The 19,434-nt window shown below is 37.2% G+C and overlaps 1 protein-coding gene across 2 annotated transcripts in view; it reads left to right on the top strand.

Moving 5' to 3' along the window:
• Positions 1-19,434, top strand: part of MYO16 (myosin XVI) — a 592,224-nt gene that overhangs the window by 539,409 nt on the left and 33,381 nt on the right. For both annotated transcript variants that reach the window (XM_066380569.1, XM_066380568.1), the window contains exons 33-34: positions 2,851-3,009; positions 17,859-17,950. In XM_066380569.1, the coding sequence (XP_066236666.1) occupies positions 2,851-3,009; positions 17,859-17,950 (251 nt within the window). The remainder of the gene's footprint in view (positions 1-2,850; positions 3,010-17,858; positions 17,951-19,434) is intronic.

The raw sequence follows: 19,434 nt of genomic DNA, 5'->3' as shown, positions 1-19,434 counted from the left end.
TCTTTTAATTATTTGTTTGTTTATTTGCTTGTTTGTCTGTTGTTAAACTGGGCAGTAAACTTCAAGTTGATTGTGATATTCATTACTGTGTTGTACCTCTAGCACCTGAAGGGTGTTAAGCATATAGTAGGTATTCAATAAGCATCTGGATTAAAGAAAAAAAATAACTTAAAGAGGAATAAAATTTGGAGAATGTCTGTGTCTTCAGACAACTTCAGAATAAAAAATTTAAAAAAAAGCAAAATAGAGTTGACCAATTGAATATTCTTTTAGTTACAGCCTGTTTGGTAGTTGCTCTCTGTTAAAAGCTAGGATCACCCAACCTCATAGTCATCACTGTCCTTATGCATGTTGTCTTAACCAAAACCTTTTGCTTGTTTTTTATGTGTAAGGAAACAGGAGCTGCAGGGGCTCACTGGATCACTGAAATATTAACTCTTCTGCTTGATGTTCAAAGCCCTGTTCATTTTCCCTTTATACTAACTGTCTAGCCTTCTCTACTCTTAACCTTAGCACACCTTCCTGTTTGGGCAGACCAGAATCCTCTTTATGCTGCACATAATTTACTTGTAAATGAGATCACTGTAGGTGAGCTGAATAGTGTCCTCACTGGTGGTTAGGAAGAGTCAAGATTGGTGAGTGGAGAGAGAATGCATAGACCAAAGCACTGAAACATGAGTCAATGTGGATCATCTGAGAAAATGTCCATGGCTTGTAGTGCTGTTTGAGTGTGAGTCTCAAGAGTAAGGGGAGAGAATGTCTAGGAGGAAGAGTTAGAAAGGATCAAGTCAAGCTCAGCCTCGGGAGCCTGGCCTATCTTCTTCCTCCTCTTATCCTTTCCCCTTCCTTCCCACCTGCCTCATTACCTCCCCTCTTTCCTTAGAATTTAAACAGCAGTCCATTGAAATGACATACTCTAATTTGTCTTTTAGTAAAAAACAAAAATAGGGCAGTGATCAGAGTACATATGTTAAAGTTCTATTCTACTTTCTTCCAGCTGCATGACCCTGGGTGATCTTGATTCCCTTTTCAATATGAGGGTAACCTCTCTGCCCATTGAGGTCCTGGTTATGGGGATCATATCAGATAAACTGTTCTTCTCCATGTAAAGCATAAGAAACAAATTGTATATATTATCCCTTTTGAATAATTTGATAGCCTAAAACAGGGGTCGGGAACCTATGGCTCATGAACCAGATGTGGCTCTTTTGATGGCTCGCAGATAAATCTTTAATAATAAAAAAAAAAATGTTAAAAATATAAAACATTCTCATATATTATTATACAATCTATTCATTTCCTACTGCTCATGTTCATGGTTGCGGGTGGCTGGAGCCAATCACAGCTGTCCTCTGGAACAACACCAAATTTTTATTGGATAATGTGTAACGTACATGGGTCGTTGTATGGCTCTCATAGAATTACATTTTAAAATATGTGGCGTTCATGGCTCTCTCAGCCAAGAAGGTTCCTGAGCCCTGGCCTAAAACTTCCAGCAGAACTGACTGAAGACAGCCAGAATCCACTGTGTACCAACAGACAAGAGCAGAAACAGCATGTATATGTTTGATGTTGAACAAAAAAACTCCCAGTAGGTCAGAGCTTTTTTGAAGTCCCTGGGGAAGCAAGAACCAATCCCGTGTATGTCTGGCCTGTCTGAGAGAGGGGGCCTGATTTTGAGGATTGGGAAACAGGGGAAGACAGTCTGACACCATGGTGATAATTATGGTTGATTTGCACACTCTCACTCATTTTCCCTGCCTAAGGATCGTGCTGTCATTGTGTAAAACTCTACGTTAGTTAGACATTGTTATAAATCTTAGCATTTGTTCTATTTTACTTTATTATTAATACATAGCTTTAAAAATCTTTACTTGGCTCTTCAATCTAATTTGGACAATGACTTCTGTGTTTGCACATTTCAGAGCACTCAGTTTGGGACATACTGTAAACATTTAGGTAATCTTGTTGGGGTATAGAATACAGAGGTAGGGATTTGAAGTTTAGTATTCCTTAATGGTTACTAACACATTTTATAATGAGGTTGAAAATGTATTTCTTATTTTATTCCAAATCTGTTAGATTGCTTCAGCTCTACTTACTTTAATAATTCAGAAAACTCCTGAAACATAACTATTGCAATATTATTAAGAAATAGCCTTCTTAAGTAGGCCCTGGTTGGTTAGCTCAGTGGTAGAGCATTGGACTGGCATGTGGATGTCCGGGGTTCAATTCCTGGTCAGGACATGCAGGAGAAGTGCCCATCTGCTTCTCCAACCCCCTCTCCTGCTTCTTTCTCTCTCTCACTCTCACTCTCTTTACCTCCTGTAACCATGGTTCAGTTGGAGTGAATTGGCCCTGGGTGCTGAGGATGGCTCCATGGCCTCCACTTCAGGTGCTAAGAAGATGCTAAGAAGAGTTCAGTTGCTGAGCAACAGAGCAATGCCCCAGATGGGCAGAGTATCACCCTCTAGCAGGCTTGTTGATTGGATCCTGGTTGGGGCAAATGTGGGAGTCTGTTTCTCTGACTCCCTCTCTCTGAATAAAAAAAAAACAAAAAAACAAATCTGTACAGATATGTTAGAAAATAACAAATTATCAAATTTATTTTCACCACTTAGTTTAACAATGTTTGTTGAATATTTTGAGGTCATTATGTTTAACCATGCTTTGGTAAAAATTGATGAATATTTTGTAGGCCATACATTTGATTAAGTATTGTTACTAAGTTATTTTAAATGTAATTAATGTTTGATTTGATAAGTTGTATTGTTCCCTTTCAGTATTTTATTCAACTTATTCAGTGTATTTTAGCAGAAAAAAAATAATCTTTCCTGCAATTTATTTTAGGTTTTGAAACTAACATGAACCTAACTAGCCGAGATGATCCTGGAACATCAGAGATTTCAACGGAGACTCAAGATAGAAATGCAAATAACCATGGAATCCAATTATCTAATTCACTCTCTAGTGCTATCACTACTGAAAATGGAAATTCTGTCTCAAATGGTAAGTTCTTTTTAAATTCAAAATTAAATAGGTAAGTTTTAAGTTGTATCAACTTTCTACAGAGATACATTGTTATTAACTTAATTAGGGTACTCCTAAACTGGCCTTTGCCAGTACTTGGTATTTTGTGGAAGAGCCACACTCAAGGGGCCAAAGAGTTGCATGTGGCTCACGAGCCGTGGTTTGCCAACCACTGCTGTAGGGTATATTGTCAACACCTGATAGGTTAAATTAAAGAATTATAATTGTATTCAGTGTTAGATGACTTTTCAGAGATATTTAGGAAATAGTTGGTGTATGAGAACCAGTGAAAATAATACTATATTAAGCAGAAGGAGAAGATAGATGCTCTAATAATATTTTTAATTAAACCAGCTGGCGCAGTAGATAGAATGTCTGCACAGCACATGGATATCCCAAGTTCAATACCCAGTCAGGACACACAGAAGAAACAACCATCTGCTTCTCTTCCCCTCCTTTTCTCCTCCTGCAACCAATGGTTCAAGTGATTGAGCGTTGGCCCCAGGTACTGAGGATAGTTTAGTTGGTCCCAGCTCATCAGCCTCAGGCACTAAAAAAAGCTCGGTTGATTCAAGCATTGGCCCCAGACAGGGGTTGCCAGGATACATCCTGGTCAAGGTGCGTGCGGGAGTCTTTCTCACTATCTCCTTTCCTCTGACTGAAAAAAAAAATCATTTTTCTTTTCATACTGAAAAAATGTGAAGGATAATAATATTGAAGGCATGATAAATGCCAAACTTGTTTTAAGTATTTTGTTTAAGTGTATCAGTATGTCATTTAGAAATTGGCTTGACCATGTGTAACCAAAACTTGTCTAATCATAGCTTAAACAAATAAGTTATTTCTCTCACACATAAAAGAAGTCCAGGATTCCTAATAGTGGCTAATGGGAAGATTCAATCCAACCCTTTTCTGAAAATATTCAAAAGAGTCAGACAAAACTTTCTTTATTTGTTCAATCTGATTCAGTACACTAAGCAAATACTAAGACAGTAAGACACTGGGAAGGGACTGAAAACGTGGGTATGGAATGCAATGGAGGCCATGCGAAGAACCCTACATATTCTAGGCTTCTCTCCAAAGGGTGCTTAGGGCACTCACCTACTGAAGACTAGGCTGTGCTTCTGACTATCACCTAAGATTGTGGGGACACTCTAGGTCTAAGGTTTGCCAAGGCCATGGGATGGGATCTTAAAATGTACATCCTAAGGGTTATGTGAATCAGAATCGGGAACCACAGCTGATTTTGGTGGTGAACCATCTCAATCCAACTTCAGGAACTGCCATGACCTACAGGTAGCTGGGGAGTGGGGGGGATGTATATGTGTTCCAATTACAGCATCCTATGCTCAATTCAATACATAGTAAAAAATAACCAGGCACGAAATAAGCTGAAAATTATAAGCAGAAATAGCAGTCAATTGCAATATATCCATGGGTACTCAAAAGATTAGAGTTCAAAAGCACATACTTTAAAATAAGTATGTTTACTATGCCCAAGGAGATAAAAGATTGAGAAGCTCAGCAGAAATGAGAAACCATAAAAATGTGCCAAATGGAAATTCTGGAATTAAAAAATACAGTAATAAAATTAAGTACAATGGAGGATGAGTTTAAAGTTAATTAGACACAGTCATTTAAAAATAAAAACCTAGAGGTCCTGGCCAATTGGCTCAATGGATTGAGTGGCATCTTGGCATGCCAACGTTGTGGGTTTGATGCCCGGTCAGGGCACATACAAGAAGCAATTAATAAGTGCATCACTAAATGGAACAACTAAGTGGAACAAAGAGTTTATGCCCCCCCCTCTTCTTCTCTTTCTCCCCCACTCCCAAATCAATGGAAAATAATTTTTAAATAAAATAAAATAAAAACCTGGGGAAATGAAAGATAAGTAAAAAAATATCCAGAATGAGACACAAACAAAAGAGAAGAATGGAAATTCCAGGAAATGGTTTAGAGTCGTAAAGAATACAGTCAGGGAGACGGATGATTAGAATCCTAGGGAAAGAAGAGAAGATACATGGGCAAGAGAAAAGATTCGGTGAGAAATGTTAAGAGAATTTCTCACTCTGACAAAAGCATCAGGAAACAGATTTGAGTTGTCAGTTTCCTATAAAGTTCGACATACACTCTTTATATGACCCACCAATCCCACCCCTGGGTATTTACACAAGAGAAATGAATACACTGTCCACACAAACACCTGTATGCAAATGGTACCTTTATTCATAACCACCTAACACTGGAAATTAAGTGTTCTTCAGCTGGTGACTTGATTGTATTAGTTACCTATTGCTATATAAAAATTACCCCCCAGAACTTAGAGGCTAAATACAACAAACAGCTATTATTTTGATGTTTCTTTGGGTCAGGAATCTGGACATGACTGAGCTGATGCCTTGTTCTAAGTCTAAGGCTTGTGCCTTAGTTACAAGGTGCCTTGTGAGGCAACGATCAGCTCCCATCCAAAATGATAGTCATCTTGATGTTTGATTGACAGATGGTCCATTTTTAAGATCCCTCATATGGCTCCTGGCAGCCTCAAAAGATCCACTTTCCAGCTCACTCACATGAGCTTCTCCATAAGGGTGGCCTCCCAACAGGACAGCTGGCTTCCCTCAGAGCAAGCAATCTATACAACAGTCAGAAAGAAAAACCACAATGGAAGCCACAGTCCTTACACAGCCTATTCTTAGAGGGGATATCTAGCACTTCTCCATTCGGTTTGTTAGAAGCAAGTTATATATTCAGTACACTAGAGAGGCAGTGATTACATAGGTGTGAGTGCTTAGAGGTGGGCCTATTTAGGGCCAATTTTTTTCGGTTGACCAGCAGCACATAGAAAAACTCTTCAATAAAAAACCATGAAACACGATTATATATGACACAGTGGATGGATCTCAAACACATTATACTGAGTGAAAAAAGTTAGACTCTTAAAAGACTAGAAGTGTAATTCCATATATCTGACATTTCAGAAAAGACAAAACTATAGGGCAGAATACATGAGTGGTTGCCAAGATTGGGTATAGCCGGGAGGCAGAGAATGGATTGCTCTCCTAGTCAGTTCGGGCTGCTATAACAAAATGCCACAGGCTGGGTGACTTACAAACAGCAGAAATTGATGGCTCACATTTCTGGAAGATGGAATTCCAAGGTCAGGGTGCCATCATGGTCGGGTTCCAGGGAGGGCCCTCTTCCAGGTTGCAGACTGCTGACTGCCCACTTCTATGTTCTCATGTGGCAGAAGGGGCAAGGAAGCTCTGTGGGGACTCTTTGATAAAGGCACTAATCCCATTCATGAGAACTCCACCCTCATGGCCTAATGTCCTTGCAAAGGTCCCATCTTCACATACCCTCACCTTGGGGATTAGAATTTCAACATGAGCCGGTAGGGGCAAGGGATACACACATTCAGACCATTGTAAACTGCAAAGGGCCATGTAGTTCTATTGAAAAACAGGAATGCGTGTGTTCCCATAAATTTATTGATGTGTACAATTAATAAGGGTGAATCTTTCTGTCTCTAAATGTGACTTTGGTGAAAATATGCAAAACCTGAGTAAATTAAATAAAAAGAAAGCCACTCCTAGGCGTATCAGTGGTAAAATAAATACCACTTTAAAAGCAGCCAAAAGTGAGAAAGCAATCAATGAACTAAGGTGTCGCAATGAAAAACTAATGATTGATTCTTCTTATCTTTCTCCGTTCCTGTCTGTCTGTCCCTATCTATCCCTCTCTCTGACTCTCTCTCTATCTCTACCAAAAAAAAAAAAAAACACAGAAAACAACAACAAAAAAAAAACCAATTAACTTCAAAGGAGCAGCAATTAAAGTCTCAAGACAATGAAAGACATATTTAACATGCTCAAATAAAATAACTGCCAATCTCAAATTTTATAAACAATAAAAAGCTCCTGTAAGAATGAAGGGAAATTAGGATCATTATAGAAAAAATAAAAAATTGTAAGAATTAAACACAGGCAGACCAAAAATGTTTAGAGATTCAAAGAGGAATAAAGAACAATTTTTAAAAGTTAGTGAGGTCAGGAGAGGGTAGAAGAACAATAGTTAATCCAGCTAGCAGGTAATAATTTTAAAGATCACCATTGAAAAATACTAGTGGAGAGTATAATTCCCAAACTAATAGAAAAGGTAAAATAGAAAGTCAATCAACCCAAAAGATGGTGGAAAAAAAGAATGAAATAAGAATATCTGAAAGGTAAGATAAATACAAAGGTCTTCAGTGGTAGATAAAAAAATATATGAAAAGAGTTAAACTTAATTGAATCCCATTAAACTTTGAAAGACTCTTACCTTGTAAGTGCACATTAGAAATAAAATGCGTAGTATATTTTAAAGCCCAAGATTTCTAAAGAACATATAAAACATGAGGGTACTGGAAGCTTTAATGTAAAGAAATAGAAAAGAAAAAGACCACACAAATATTTTAAAACAACAATTCTCATCTATTTGGAAAATAAAAATTGTATCTCTGTTACATACACACATATGCATGTGCACACATATAATTTTAACTAATTACTATAAAAATGAAACAGAATTTGTGGGATGCTGCTAACCTCTTAATCAATGGAAATTTATAGCTTTAGATATATTATTGCAAGCAAACAAAAGTTGAAAATCTGTAAAAAATGTTAGAAGTTGGAAACAAAACAACAAAGTAAACTTTAAGAAGAAGGAAGGGAAAGTGTAATAAAGATAAGGACATAAATTATTGGAATATAAAACAACAAAGCAAAATGTTGGGTCTTTGAAAAAATTTTCTCTGAAACAATAAATTAATCCTCTTTCAAGGGCAATAGAGAAATAAAGAAAGTGGTTACGAAGATTCCATGCTGGGGATTGAAAGGGGGACCCACCACACATCTTGCAGAAACTAAAAAGTAAGAAGAGTATAGTGTTAACAGGCTTATGCCAGAATTAATTTGTAAATTTAGATCAGCAGATATATTTCTATTAAAAAAAAAAAAACCTAACCAAAATGGGAAAAGAAGTAGGAAAACTAAATAATCATGTGGGTATTAAATTAATTTGTAATTGAATGCTTTTTTACAAGAAGAACTCTAAGCCCAAATGACTTTTCTGGTAAGTTCTCCCAAAATTCTAAGGATGAAATAATGTCAGTGTTACACAAACTCTTCCAAAGACTAGGAATAAAGAAGGATAAGGGGAGGAAACTCTCCCCGCTTGTGCAAATAGCCACCTAATTTATGACAAACTTGATATTGCAAGACACGGGGGGCAGCATAATTCACTACTATCCACATGAGGAAATAAAATGAAATGACCCTACTATACACTGTTCACACAAAGTAATTCCTTGTAGATTATAGATCTAAATGTCAAGTATACAGTAAAATTTATAGAAGAAAATATAGAGAAATAACACTTTTACCTCAGAGGTAGGAAAAGAAAGAAAGAAATTTTTAAACAGAAGAAAAGAGAATGCTAACTTTAAAGGAAAAAATATATATTTATAATATATAAATTCATATTTAGAGTTTACTTAAAAACAAAAAAAAAGATAACTGAACAGAAAAGTAGACAGAATATATTAATAAGCATTTAAATAAGCATTTTTGATAGGGTCAAAACTCACTAGTAATTAAAGAAATGCAAATTAAAATCCCAATGTGATCCTACTACACACCCTCCAGAATTCACTGGCAAGGATGAGGAGTGAAGGGACTACCACAGAGTCAGGACATTGACTTATTTCATTCGAAGGAGAAAGAAGCCAATAGTAATTTGGTGAGAGAATGATGGAGGTTTCCAGGTAGCTGAGAGTGTTCTATTCCTTGACTTGTGTGATAGAGTTCCACAATTTAAAAATATCTGTGGAGAGAGAGAATGAGAGAGGAAAGGAGCTCTCAGAGTGGATTTTAGATGTCCAGGACTGTGGAACTCCATGGCCTTCTGAGGTTCAGACTCTTCCATCCTACCTCTTACTGCCCCAAGGTCAGTTCTGGGGATGTCGTTTTTCAGCTGAGCAGACCAAAGATGTTCACTGCTGACCTACCAAAGAAGAAGGGGAGGATAGGATAAAGATTAGCCAACTATTTAATCACAAGTCACACTTTGAGACAGTCTGATTGTGGATAGTTGGTTGGGAAGATTTTGTTCAAGCTTAGCACCAAAGTCTCTGAAGAAATAGTGTGGAATTGTTCTGTTATCAGAGAGAGAGAGAGAGAGAGAGAGAAAGAGAGAGAGAGAAGGACCTCAAAGATATCAATAGGTGCCTGACCTGTGGTGGCGCAGTGGATAAAGCGTCAACCTGGAAATGCTGAGGTCGCCGGTTCAAAACCCTAGGCTTGCCTGGTCAAGGCACATATGGGAGTTGATGCTTCCAGCTCCTCCCCCCTTCTCTCTCTCTCTCTCTCTCTCTCTCTCTCTCTCTCTCTCTGTCTCTCCCTCTCCTCTCTAAAATGAATAAATAAATAAATAAATAAATAAAGATATCAATAGAATTATTAGTATTTGGCTCACAAGAAGGAGGTTTTTGATGTAATGCGGGGGTGTGGGGAGATGGTGATACTTGTAAAATACAGAAGGACTTTTAGACCAGTAATAAAGACATAAAGAGGGAAAAAAATGCAGTTGCCAAAAATTTATTACCACTAAGAATTGACATGATTTCTGCAAAGAGTGATACAGGATCCCAAAGTATTGACCTTTCTTAATGTTTTCTCTTCAATGACTTTAGCAGCTTTCTTAAAAATATATATTATTGGCCCTGGCCGGTTGGCTCAGTGGCAGAGCGTCGGCCTGGTATGCAGGAGTCCCGGGTTCGATTCCCAGCCAGGGCACACAGGAGAGGCACCTGTCTGCTTCTCCACCCCTCCCCCTCTCCTTCCTCTCTGTCTCTCTCTTCCCCTCCCGTAGCCAAGGCTCCATTGGAGAAAAGTTGGCCCGGGCGCTGAGGATGGTTCTGTGGCCTCTGCCTCAGGTGCTAGAGTGGCTCTGGTCGCAACAAAGTGATGCCTCAGATGGGCAGATCATCGCCCCCTGGTGGGCGTTCCGGTTGGATCCCATTTGGGTGCATGCGGGAGTCTGGAGTCTGTCTGACTGCCTCCCCATTTCTGGCTTTGGAAAAATACCAAAAAAAAAAAAAAAAAAAAAAAAAAATATATATATATATATATATATATATATATATATATATATATTATTCAAATGGAATTTATAATTTTATGCAGGTTATAAAATTTACACATGCTCTTTGTAGCAGTCTGGAAAACACAGAAAGAATAAAAACTACTATCAATTCTATTACTCAGAAATATTTTAAACATGTCTAGTATTCCAGTGTTGAATTTTATTTTTTTACATAAATATATGTGCATGTTTACATACTATATATGGTTCTGTTTTTATGAAGTTTGAGTTATATCATACATAAAGTTTTAATAATATACTTTTCCCCCCTTAAGAATATCATGTAATTTATCTCTATGTCAACAGATCTGCACTGTTTTCAGCTAGCCATTAATGGTACTCAATGCATAGCATTCCGTCATCTAGAACTATTACAATTTAAAGACTTTATTTATTCAATTTTTTTTTTCTCAGAAAGGAGAGAAACGGAGGGAGGGGAAGAGGGTGAGAGAGAGAGAGAGAAGGGGGAGGAGCAGGAAGCATCAACTCCCACATGTACCTTAATGAGGCAATCCCAGGGTTTCGAACCGGTGACCTCAGTGTTCCAGGTTGATGCTTTATCCCACTGTGACACCAGAGGTCAGACCTGAAACTATTACAATTTAAAATAACCAAGTCCTATTTGTTGGATGTTAAAATTATCTCCCTATTTTAGACCCTTAAAATAATAATGGCTATTACTCTAACTTGATTAAAATAGGCATTTTGTAAAACTTTTCATGTTAATGTGTAATGTTCAGATCTATGTGTTTGTTGGGATAAAAATATTCAGGTATAATATTTTTTAAAAAATTACTTTCTGAAATCTCTGAAGATATCCCTTTATGAGCTGGTAAGTATAACAAAAACACTGTATGCCCTTATATTCAAATTGAATATTCTAAAACAATAACAATGAAATAGTAGTAACAGCAATAGGCATCAAGTATGTGATAAAATATTTCACAAAAGTTGTATATATATATAGCTAGAAAGAAGGTAAGTAATACATTTTTACTTGCAAGTTGGCAGTATTTTAAAGATAACCACTTAACAAAAAAAGAAATTTTAAATACATTAGAGTGATCAAAACTAAATATACAATATGTAAGAAAGATGACCATATACCCATTATTACTTTTGCTAAAATTTCACTTCAAACCATTTTCCCTAGCTCACCTACTATAAAGAAAGAGAAAATAGAGCTTCTTTTCACCAAAACATTTAATTTGTATTTTGATTCAACAGGTAAAAGCTATGGCTTAAGAAATTACACTAGCAAACTAAATACAAAAATATGACTCTTACTCTACATATCAAAATAAAACTAAAAGCCAATGAAACAAACAACAACTGCTGTAGAGCAAAAATAGAAATCCTTGTGAAATACATTTCTTGAACTTAATAATAAAAAATTATGTCTTTAGGAATATCAAACTTCTAAACCTTAACAGAGTATACTTTCATACTTTCAAACCCTAGAACACGGATTTATGTCTTTTCCCTTAAATGCTTATAGGATTACGATTTTTAAATAAGGCTGTAAGATCACTTGAAAATCTCAAGAGTTATATATACAAAAGGAAAATTATTTCAAATGGATTTTTAATTTTTCAAAGCCACTTGACACATTTAATTTGATCTACTTTGTGAATACCATGAACTTCTGGATTCCTAAAGCCTTCCTATGAGTATTAAAATACCTGGCACAGTGCCCTGGGTACTTAGGCACTCGGAAGGCCTTTACTGATTAAGACACTGTTGCATATTACATATGAACCTGTAAGTCCTTTTCAAGGGACAAAGTCAGAAAATTTCTCCTATTCAGTATGATAAAAATTAAACAAATATTACACATGTGCAACACATGATATATTCATGATCATTACAGTTCTTAAAGCAGTTATTAATACTGATTCATAATTCATAATGTACAATCAATGTGCTTTCTAAACAAAGACACAAGATGGAAATGAATGTTTAAAATAACTTGAAGTTCTAATTGAATCAGAAACAGTGTTATTTTTCTAGGAAATTATTTCTCTCTTGAATGCCAGTATCTGCGTGCTACCTCTGCTTCCCAGAAATAATTATCTGTTTGTTCATTTGCTGAAATATAGTTATGTGTGGGTAATTATAGCTATCACTTACTTTAATTGCCATCCTTTTACTGATGTGAACACAGACTTAGATCTTTTTTGTATAATTAATTATTCCCTGGACTTGTGGTTATTTATCATTAGATTAGAGAACAGTTTTTTAGTGTTAGAACATCTTACTTATAGCAAAAAGAAAATTGTGAATATAAAGATGTCTATTTTGTGAGGAAATACAGATATTAAAAAAATTCCAACTAAGACAGTTTATGTTCAGTATGGTCTTCTTTCTTGCTGCTCAATAAATATACAGTTTATTCCTGGACATCAAGAAAAATGGCAAATAAATAATGCAGTTATTATATATATATATGATTTTTACACTCTCCATTCTGTGAAGATTATCTCTTTTTATTTGCATAATGTTTATCTTCAGTGGAGAGCAAGAATTATCGGTGGTAGTAAAGGGATTTCCACAGGGAAGGCCTGGCTGAAACCCTTTGCAGGACCAGGGGCTCTGCATTCTTTACCTAGACTCCAACGTGATATTAAATTTAGTGCCATTGTAGCGACAAACCACACTGACTCTGGGAACATCAAGTGTTCCTTTCATTAGCTATGCCTCAAGATAGATCCAGACCATTGACAAAGGAGCCTCAGACAGGAGCCTATGAAGTATATTCATATGTACTTTTTACAACATCACTTTGTTTATGGGAATTTATAGATTCTTTGGAACTCATACTGTGGTCTGACTCAAAGGCGAGCTGCCAGAGGAAGCAAGCCTTCACTTGACAATCTGGACTATTGTGCGACTATCTATTTTGAGCAACAGAAGGTAGCTTTGCAAAGAAAGCGAGCTCCTCAGGCATTTAGAAAGCCCTGCCCCACTCCTCCTTCAAGTTAAAAATATTTTGAAGTCATACTGTGTAATTTCTAATTTGGATATTATTTAATTAAATTTCCTTCAGTGTGGTTGACAGTCAGGGTTGAATATGGCTGGATTGAGATGCTGAAGCTCAGTTCCCTTTCCTCTGTTACAGAGTACACTGTTGGCCCATCATCCGTCTCACATTCCTGGAGTCAGTCTTCATTCCCTTTTTCTTGCCTCTTATACCAATACATTATTTAATACTCTTGCTGGTTGTACGTACAAAGCCAGCAAAGGGTCAAGTGGAAGAACATAAGATTGGTACTGCTAACTTCAGTTTCCTACCAGTGTTGTGTTGATCCTGTTTGCCTGAGTTCAGACCCCAACTCTAATGCTTATTACCCCTGTGACCATGAGCAAATTATTTAATGTTTCCAGCTCGTAGTTTTCTCATCTGAAAAATGAGTATTACCAAAAGATTGCCCCATAGGACTGTTCTGAGTATTTAGTATGATGAGACCAGCACAAAGTTAGTGCCCATTAAATATTGCCTTATACACAGCTATCATAAATATCTTAGGTTCTTCAGAACTAAAAGATCCCTGACGATTTTTCCAAGAAAAGCAAACAGTTTATGTATGAGGCAGAGGAAGCAATGAATTAATTTCTCCAAGATCATACAGAATTCAATGCTAGAAATCATTGCCTTGTGACTTTTTAACATATAGACCCAAATATACACATATGTACAGCCAAACAGGCATATCATTCTGATGGCCTACCCTGGTATGTAGGGCAATGACAGTCATTGCAATTTGGAGCCTCTCAAATTAATAGAAGTTAGGATATGTGAATAAAGTTCAGGGGAAGGATCTGTTTTATCCTTAGGTTGGAAGATTCAAAATGATATAAAGGGCAGAAGGGCAGGAGGAAGCCTAGTGAAAGCCAGATGCACATAAGTCAGTCAAAGCATTTATTAAGCACCCATTGCATGCAAGCCTTGTGCTTTATATGCATGGGAGTGACAGGAAATCTAAGCAACTCATGGTGTGCTCTTTGTGAGCACATACATAAAATGAGAGAAAATGCATAAAATGTTGACAGTGCATATCGAGAGATCACAAAATTGGGCAGCCAGTGACCAAGTGTCAAATTCAACTACATAAAGAATGTTTCTCAATTGCCTCCTTATAGGAGAGGAGATTATTATGGGCTAGGATAGTTAAGGGCATTTTATGGTGAATGTTGAAATTTTCAAAACAAATAGGATTTAGATAAGAAAGAAGGGAGCATCTTTCATTGAAGAAAATTTACTGCACAATGTCTTTTTTGGCTGGGACATGAATGCATTGCTTTGACAGAATAGTCAAATAAATAAGACAGGAAAGAAAGTGTTAAGAGTGTACTACAGGGCATTGAATGCCAGTTTAAAGAGTGTCACTAAAAGGGTTGTTCTTGTTTGGAGGGGGCACTTTATACTATTTTGGAGAAACTTATCTGATTGCATTATTCAGGGTAAACAATGGAACAAAAACTATTAAGTTTGTATTCCTTCACTTGAACCTTGACTGGCAGTGTAATCCAGCAAGAGTTTTGGAGAATGTATTGGTATAAGAGAAAAGAAAAAGGGAGTGAAGGATGACTACAAGAATTTGAGATGAAAGAAGGAGAAAAGTGCTCTTTTTAACAAAAAAGAGGAGGTTCTAAGAAGATGTTTTTTCTGTGGGTAGGATTTGGAGTTCAAGAGCTGAGAGGAATTCTGACTATAGACAGTTGCTACAGAAATTAGGATTATAGTTTTGGAGTTTAGTTGAGGATTCCAAAGTGAAATGATAGGAAAGACAAATTTTGGAAGCTTAGAAAATGGGATGTTTTATAGCATCTGAGGAAAAAGTATGAATAAAAATGAGAACAAAAATCTGACCACAAAGCCATGCAGAGTGCCAAACTTTGAGAAATATAGCTTGAGAAGAAAAGACACAGGTACAGAATAGGTGGTCGAGCCTGCCCTGTGGTGGTACAGTGGATAAAGCGTCGACCTGGAATGCTGAGCTTGACTGGGCTAGCCCAGTCAAGGCACATATTGGAGTTGATGCTTCCTCCTCCTCCCCTCTTCTCTCTTTCTCTCATCTCTAAAATGAATAGATTTTTTTAAAATGTTTTTTATAAAAAGAATAGATGGTTGCAGAGGTAGTACAGATGTCCAATTTCATCGAAACCAAGAAAGAAATGGAGTTAAAGATCAGGGAAGACATAAAAAGAGAATCCAATCCCCACTGCTGTTAACTAAACAAATTTGGGTTCCCATAAAATGACAGGGAATTTTATTCTAACCAGCAGATGCTGATTAACCATATAAGACGCAGTGTCAGAACCACCCTTTGTAGTCTGCCCTGTTCTCTTTGTAGAAGACTTTAAATAAACCCATTCGGCTCTGCGTGTAGACTTCATGATCTCAGAGTCTCATATTTGTTCAAAGTCACTTTACAAATTTTAAGGGGCTGAATCCGTACCATAATCATTGAGACTGTCTTAAAAGATATTTCTCCTGAGCATCCTGGGAAAGATTTAATTTAGAAAGCTCTGAGCAGGACTACATAAGGAGGGAGGGCAGAGACTCCTCCCCTTGCCTGGACCGTGGATCAAGGCAGATCATTTTTAAAAAATGGATTACAACCTTATTTCTCTGCCTCATATTCCTGGTTTCAGTAAAATGTCCAGTGAACCAGACTCATTAGAAGTAGACATCTGGGCCCTGGCCAGTTGGCTCAGCGGTAGAGCGTCGGCCTGGCGTGCGGGGGACCCAGGTTCGATTCCCAGTCAGGGCACATAGGAGAAGCGCCCATTTGCTTCTCCACCCCCCCTTCCTCTCTGTCTCTCTCTTCCCCTCCCGCAGCCAAGGCTCCATTGGAGCAAAGATGGCCCGGGCGCTGGGGATGGCTCCTTGGCCTCTGCCCCAGGCGCTGGAGTGGCTCTGGGCGCGGCAGAGCGATGCCCCGGAGGGGCAGAGCATCGCCCCCTGGTGGGCGTGCTGGGTGGATCCTGGTCGGGCGCATGCGGGAGTCTGTCTGACTATCTCTCCCCGTTTCCAGCTTCAGGAAAAAAAAAATAGAAGTAGACATCTGTCTTGCTTGTGTCTGTCGGCCCTTTGTCCCCCATCTTTAACACTCCTCCTTCCCATGAGCCCCAAACACTTTGCTGTTCTCTGCTCCCTGGACATATTGCCAACTACCTGCTGATCCTGAAATTGGAGCTTGTGCTCAATCTTAGCTTTCCATGTTCCCTCCACGTGTTTAGATTTCAGATCACTCTAACACTAACTGCTTTCCCACATCTGCTACCATGGTCTCTAATATAATATTTCTCTAGTCAGCTGAAGACATTGCTGTTGCTTATGGCAGGGATCCATTTTCCAACATATGACCGCCAGCCATAGGTGCCTCAGTTTTCAGGTGCTGGCTCAAGACTGCTCAGTCTCAATGAGGCTATACTTTCCACATAAAGTATATATTTGTATACATCACAGGAAGATCAGTTGGGAGGCCTTGTTATGTGACAAAAAGATTTTGTGAATTTCCCTGAGCAACTAACTCTGCTACAATTGGAAAAAATGTGCAATGATTTTCTAATGATTTTAATTTAGGAATTGTGCATATGTTTAATCAGTTATACCATACTGGCCAATTATGATTTCAGATGAAAGTAGCAATCACTTCAGAATTTGAAGTTCTCTGGGTTGAACTCATTCTATTGGGTAGTAGTTATTTTTTTATCTATTCATCTTCATTAAGAAGTCACTTGTGATTATATTGATCCTTTTTTCATGATGGTTCTCAGCCAGGGATGATTTTGCTTCCCAAGGTATGTTTGGCAATTTCTGGGGACATTATTTTTTTCACTCTGGCATCTGGGGTAGAAACTAGGGATGCCGCTAAAATCCTGTGATGCACAGGACCGCACCCACGGCAGAGAATTATATAGCCCAAGGCATCAGCATTCTGCTTCTGTAATAAGGTATAATTAATAAAACCCTTTGGTTCCTCTTAGGAGCTTGTATAGTCCTTGGAAAGGGAGATGAATTTCTTCAAACTCTCCCATTTATTTTATATAGTAGTCTGTTGTGGATAGACAAGCTACCCCAAGCTTTCTTCATGGAATCCCACCCAATCACTTTCCTCCATTTGTATATAAAATGAACTATAGTCTATAGAATTCATCTGACACTTGATTGTTTCTTACATGTTTTCTAATCCCTCCTACGCACCACTGCCACCCCACAAATGACGTACAAACTCTGTCTTCTGTAGCAACCCAAGTAACCCATTTACTTTCTGGTGTCCATACACTTCTCTTCCCCCACTGACGTTTCATCAAACAGTTTTCTGTTTCCAGAAAAGTTTTCCTTCTCCCCTCCAATACTTCTTTGCTGAACTTTACTCATTTTTGCACCATAATGACATATTTCTCCACTATCATTTTATCTCACTTGCCAGTATATTTATTCTTTCATTAAATGGAACTGCAGAGGTACTTTGTTTTCCCATATTTTCCTGGAAAATTTTTACTATTCAGTTAGTGCTTAACTGATGGTCATTTCAATCCATAAAATATAACAATTTTAGTTTATTACAGTAAGTGCACAACTTATTTAATTCAGGGAAAGGACACACAACTTAACTGCTTTCTGTTGACCTCAATAGGTTTACCCGAAGAAGAGGGATTCTCCAGGTTGTCTGTGAGCGGGACAGCAACCTCAACATTTCAGAGACACAGAGAGAGTCACACTACTCAGGTAATGATCCTTGCATAGTCGTATCAGTCATAATAACTTAAATTAAATTATGGTAAGAGATTCATTAAAGTATGACCAAGAACATAGATTTATTTACTGGACTAGAGAAAGGAGTTGCTCTAACTCTGCCCTAAGTTTCTTCAACTCAACAGTCTTCTCTCTCTTCTACCTCAACTGATGCTGGTTTTTCTACTGGTTTCAAAAATCATATTTTTCTCATTCAAATAAATATTAATAAATGGTTTTAAATAAAATATTGTACACATAATTTATGTTGTAGTATTTTTAAATCACTGTCTGGAGAAGATGATAATAAATTTACTGAATGGTGTTAATATGTTTCCCACATTTGACCTCAGCTTAAAATAGGGGAACTTTAAGTGACAATCAATGGAAATAAAATGTTTCCACACTTGTGGTTTTATAGCATGCCATTATATCTCAGCTACTGCTTCCAAATGCTATCTAATCCAAATTCAGTTACAATATGACATGCGATTAGAGCCCAGTGAAATCAAAATGGGCTGCGATGCACAGAGCTGTGTTCCAATGTGTTTCAGTGATTTTATATATATGCTTCATGTGTTTGGCCTGAAAAAGTTCACCAAAAAAAAAAAAAGATTTCATTTCAAGAAAAAAGAAAGCACTAGTTTTTTTAGAAATAAATAGGATTTATTCATATAAATTAGTATTTTGCTATGTTGAATTTTAAAATGCTGTTTTCAATAATTATCTTCAAAAAGATGCTTATTCAAGGTGGTATACAAACAATAATATATCAGACTTTATTATCAATATATTCAAAGTATAGCAACAGGATTCTTATTTTGTATGAAGTTACTGTACAATTTTTATTACATCAAATATCTGCATCAAAATCTTTTAAAATCTCAGTCGAGTATCCAGATGATTTTATAAAATTAAACTATCCAGCTAATGATTAGTTTGCATCAGTATATCTAACATGACGTAGTCATAGACTTATCATCAGATGAGATTTTTCTAAATAACGCTGATGCGGTAGTGAGAAAAATCAATACTTTTAATCTTAAAAATAAATCTCCTAGGAGGTAATCTGCTGAAATCATTTACACTGATATATAGGCACTGAAATAGAAAGAAAACGCTGATTGGTTACAATAATAGATTGTCCTAATCTCCCCTCTGCTCCTTAGAGGTGCATTTACTTTACCTTGTAAGCATTACAGATGCTTCATCTAAGATCATTCACAGGGGACCCTACTTGTAATGAACACTCCTTTGATTTTTATTACCGGGTTGACTCCTGTGTATTAGAGCACAATGATAGCCCATCTGACATCCTTCCCAGGACTCCCACTACAACGTGGTTCATAGAGAAAAGGGTTAATATTGAAAGAAGGTACATGAACTAAGCATCTCTGTAACTTTTCCTCTGATCTTGCATCGACTTCACCAAGAAGCAAAGAGAGATGGGAAAGATCATCAGGAATAATTTTCCATTC

This window comes from Saccopteryx leptura, chromosome 4 (genome assembly GCF_036850995.1).
Source record: "Saccopteryx leptura isolate mSacLep1 chromosome 4, mSacLep1_pri_phased_curated, whole genome shotgun sequence".
NCBI classification, from domain to species: domain Eukaryota; kingdom Metazoa; phylum Chordata; class Mammalia; order Chiroptera; family Emballonuridae; genus Saccopteryx; species Saccopteryx leptura.
This window is presented reverse-complemented; position numbering and strand designations above follow the sequence as displayed.